This window comes from Oratosquilla oratoria, unplaced genomic scaffold (genome assembly GCF_046742065.1).
Source record: "Oratosquilla oratoria isolate Oo_2021 unplaced genomic scaffold, ASM4674206v1 SCAFFOLD56, whole genome shotgun sequence".
NCBI lineage: Eukaryota > Metazoa > Arthropoda > Malacostraca > Stomatopoda > Squillidae > Oratosquilla > Oratosquilla oratoria.
The window spans coordinates 592,501-597,500 of NW_027467720.1; the positions used below are offsets into that span (position 1 = coordinate 592,501).

A 5,000-nucleotide genomic window follows, 5' to 3' on the forward strand; every position below is an offset into this window, starting at 1 on the left:
CTCCGGAGCCTTCGGAGTTGGACCAGGGCAAGGAATTACTGGAGGCGCTGGCGGTGCTGGCACAGGATTTGGTCCCACTGGTACCGGACACGGTACCTCTGGAACCTTTGGAGTAGGAACCGGGCAGGGTACCTCTGGAACCTTTGGAGTTGGAACCGGGCAGGGTACCTCTGGAACCTTTGGAGTTGGAACCGGGCAGGGTACCCATGGAACCTTTGGAGTTGGAACCGGGCAGGGAACCTCTGGAACCTTTGGAGTTGGAACCGGGCAGGGTACCTCTGGAACCTTTGGAGTTGGAACCGGGCAGGGAACCTCTGGAACCTTTGGAGTTGGAACCGGGCAGGGCACCTCAGGAACCGGACACGGTACCCATGGAGTCATTGGAGTTGGAACCGGACACGGTATCCCTGGAACCTCTGGAGTTGGAACCGGGCAGGGCACCTCAGTAACCTTAGGAACTGGACAATTTGGAACAGGAATTGGTTCAACTGGAGGTGTTGGGGCTGGAAGTGTTGGGAGGCCCTCCCAGTCATACCTTCCCCCTGGAAAATAAAATAGCTGGTTTTTGTCACCATTTTTTTTTTTAATTTTTTTTTTTAACGTGCATCCTTTTCTGTTTAGGTAAGACTAGAAAATCAAAAATCTATTTCCATCTTTCTTCACAGATCGTAAGAGACGAATCCACTGGATTATACGATGGTGATATTATTGTAAGAATTCACATTGAGCGTAAGTTATTGATAATGATATCATTTTACTACGTATACTGGACTTGCCTGTACATCTACCCAACAGACAAAGAAAAATAAATTCTTGATTGTTTCCACAGCTAATTTTCCTTCTTTTACCTAGAAAGTCACCGTAGCAACAGAGTATATACACTTACATTAATACTCTAGATTGTCACAGTGGTTCATTACTCATTTTTGAATAAGCTAGAACAATCAATTATGGAACAGGTTCCAAGGGACAACACTTTTAATGGAAAGTCAATTTCCAAGATAATCAAGGCCAATTAGGTTTCTATAGAAGCTAGAAAAAGGTCAAACTTGAGGATTATTATCACTAAAAAAATTTGATACCAAACTACATTCAAAGTTATAAACAAAGTACATTTTATTTCTCTGAAAGACATCATTATAATTCTTTCCCTGCCATGTACTTGTGCAATTCTATCGCCATCCGTCAGCAAACAACCCTTGATTGACGGTTACATACCAAGTACTGCAAGTAAACAGATATACAAACCCTCCCTGCAGTACGAGTGTTGCTTCATGCACCTGAAAAGATTAAGAGGACTTGGTATTTCCTTTTCCATCTTTCACTTATACTTATTGAAATTCAATATGATTTTTCCACAACGAAAAACAATATAACTCATGCTATCACGTTGTCATAAATGTTCAAATAAATAGTCGTGAAAACCGTTGTCTTCGTTGAAGAATGAGTGAAATGCATTTAATGAAATGCAACTTCATGGCATGAGAAGTTCTACGACAACAAGTGGACCCAGACATAGTAACACTATGCCAGAGGCTCAGTCTGCCGATGTCAGCGTATGCTATGGCGTGCAGCATGGTAGGAGGAGCTTTTATGGCGGCTCCAACTGGCCAGATTTTATTGTCATAGAGCTTGATGGTACGTATTCGGCAAGGTGGAACCAACACCTAGTTCCCCTTTGCTTTGCTAATGATATCGCCAGTTGGTTTGAGAGTGCTCATTTTCGGTGAAATGAGGACACAGCTAGCCATACCATCGTATGGTAGTTCCCCTATCCACCAACTGGGGACGCAATTGATGGGAGATGATCGCTCCACACGATAAAATGGTTGACCGACTATTGAGCGCAAGACAATTGAGCGCCGACTATTGAGCGCCGACTTTCGAGCGCAAGACAATTGAGCACAGTAACATTTGAGCGCCGACATTTGAGCGCTATAATTTCAAAATAGTTAAAATCTATACGGAACATAACATGTAAGAAAAATAAGAGATTTAGACATTAAACAAAAAGTATATAGACATACTGTTAGGAGATTACCCCTAGCCAGGTGATACGATATCCCATCCGGGTGTCAAAGTACCCATTCACCTGAATGACGCCCTTCCAGCTACCACTATCATCCTACTTGGAAGAAACGAGCAGTCAGCCTTCTCCCCCACCCTCACTTGGGTCGCTCCACAGCAAAGCGATAGTTCGGCAGTTGGGCCTGAACTACCATCCTCAGCCAATCACAGGCCAAGACGTCGGCCTAATTCCACTATATAAGCTATGCATTCCCAAGACCCGACAAACTCGCCTCTAGCTAGCTGCCACTAAATAATTATAAATAATTAGCTTTTATTTATTTCAATTCACAGAACCCATGAAATGGAATAAGATAACATCGTCCAAAGGAAAGGAAAATGTATTACACGAAGGGTACTGTTACAGACTCGACAGAGTGCATAAGAGTGGCAAAGAGTCATGGCGTTGTGTAAATGGGAAATGCAAAGGAAGGATACATATTTTTAGAGATGAATGTACATCTGCCAGTGATCACGATCATGTACCAGATCCTGCAAAGTCAGCTGCTAGTTTATTAATGATGCGGCTGCGCGGAAGGGCAGCAGCATCAAATGATCCACCAAGGCGAATCATTCAGGAGACCCAAATTAATTTGCATAACATAAGACATAACATAAGAATAAAGGAGACTGCAAGAGACCATAAGGCCTACACTAGGCAGCTCCGTATCCATCACCACCTATCATCCCCATCCATAAAGTTGTCTAATCGTTTTTTAAAACAACTGATAGTTTCAGCGCTCACTACATGGTTACTAAGTTTATTCCATTCATCGACCACCCTATTCTTGCCTATTTCCTTCTTAAATCTAAATTTGTCCAGTTTATACCCATTACTGCGAGTCCTGCCCTGTTGTTTCATTATGATGACCTTGTTTGCTTCACCCTTCACCCGGACAGTACAACGACAACGGAAGTGCAAGGGATTGCCTGTCTCTGCTTCAAGTAACATAGGGGAAATAGATATACCTCAAGAACTTGTTTACACATATGCTGGCGAAAATTTTCTTGCATATGACTTCGGTAGTGATGACCCGGATCGTTATTTTATATTTGCTACTTCTGATAATTTGAGATTGATGAAGGAGAATAAGCACTGGATGGGAGATGGTACTATCCAAATAGCTCCTCAGTTATTTTACCAGCTGTATGTGATTCATATCCTATATAAAGGAAGCGTCCTTCCAAAGGTATGTATTCTTATTCAGAGAAAGTCAGAGGAAGCATATAGCCGTGCTCTGATACAATTACTTTGCATGGATAATGAGATTGCTCCATCTTTCATCTTGTGTGACTATGAGAAAGCATTTCATAAAGCTTTTCTTTCTGTCTTCAGAAATGCCGAGGTGTTTGGGTGTTTCTTTCATTTATCTCAAACCGTTTGGAGAAAAATTCAGGATTTAGGTTTGACCGATTTATACTGTAGCAGGGAAGAAATACGCCCATACACAAAAATGCTAGTGGCTTTGGCATTCGTTCCTCCCAATGATATAATAAATCTTTACATGATGTAATTCCTGACGAGCTAGATGAGTTGATCATTTACTTTCAAGACACTTGGATAGGAAGGCCTTGCAGGAGAGGAAGACGAATAGATGCTATATTTCCCCCAAGTGTCTGGAGTGTCTATGAACGTGTTGTCAGCGAGTATCCGCGTACCAATAATTCGTTAGAAAGGTGGCATCGGGCAATATAGATGTCAATAGGGCATATGCATCTTGCAATTTATAAATTCATAGATATTTTAAGATTTGAACAAAATCATACATCAAATAAATTGATCACAATAGATACTGGGTAGCATGAAGATATAAAGCAAAGTAAATATGTAAGAGATAAGGCTATATCAAAAATTGTTAGCGAATATTCTTCAAGAGATCAACTTGAATATCTTCGTTCAATATCGTTTATTATTAGCCTGCAGGAGTAGTGATTTGGCTTTATAAACTGTATTTAGGTATTTCATAGTATTTACACATATTCTATGGTATTTTACATTATGGTATTTATTGGTTTGATAAAATGTTTTAGGTATTTCATGGTAATTCCAATATGAATTAAAATCTAAACTTTCACATTTCTGTTTTTTAAATCAATTTGTTTAAATATGATTTTATTTGCATCTCATAACTGTATTTTATGGTATTTTACATTATGGTAATTCCAATATGAATAAAAACTTAAGCTTTCACATTTCTGTTTTTTAAATAATCTTGTTTAGATATGATTTTATTTACATCACATAACTGTATTTTGAAATTATGGCGCTCAAATGTCGGCGCTCAAATGTTATTGCGCTCAATTCTCTTGCGCTCAAAAGTCGGCGCTCAATTGTCAGCGCTCATTTGTCTTGCGCTCAAAGGTCGGCTCACGCGATGAAATATATTGAGGAGGCGATAAAAGAGAGGAGGTGCAATTGGGTAGGAAAGTTAGTGTGAGAAATGCGCAATGTTCCCGATTTATTAATGAGTGTTGGTTCCACCTTGCCGAATACGTACCATCAAGCTCTGTGACAATAAAATCTAGCCAGTTGGAGCCGCCATAAAAGCTCCTCCTACCATGCTGCACGCCATAGCATACGCTGACATCGGCAGACTGAGCCTCTGGCATAGTGTTACTATGTCTGGGTCCACTTGTTGTCGTAGAACTTCTCATGCCATGAAGTTGCATTTCATTAAATGCATTTCACTCATTCTTCAACGAAGACAACGGTTTTCACGACTATTTATTTGAACATTTATGACAACGTGATAGCATGATTTATATTGTTTTTCGTTGTGGAAAAATCATATTAAATTTCAATAAGTATAAGTGAAAGATGGAAAAGGAAATACCAAGTCCTCTTAATCTTTTCAGGTGCATGAAGCAACACTCGTACTGCAGGGAGGGTTTGTATATCTGTTTACTTGCAGTACTTGGTATGTAACCGTCAA

At 40.2% G+C, this 5,000-nt stretch overlaps 1 protein-coding gene across 2 annotated transcripts in view; it reads left to right on the top strand.

Annotated features, from left to right (window-relative positions):
- LOC143023718 (uncharacterized) overlaps nt 1-822 on the top strand; it is a 2,860-nt gene extending 2,038 nt beyond the window's left edge. Inside the window, exons 2-3 of one of the 2 annotated variants that reach the window (XM_076182318.1) lie at nt 1-424; nt 455-822. The exon at nt 1-424 is cut by the window's left edge and continues 707 nt beyond it. In XM_076182318.1, coding sequence (XP_076038433.1) covers nt 1-424; nt 455-553 — 523 coding nt within the window. In that variant the 3' untranslated portion in view covers nt 554-822. The other variant, XM_076182317.1, reaches the window with a different exon arrangement.
- The last annotated feature ends 4,178 nt before the right edge of the window (nt 823-5,000 follow it).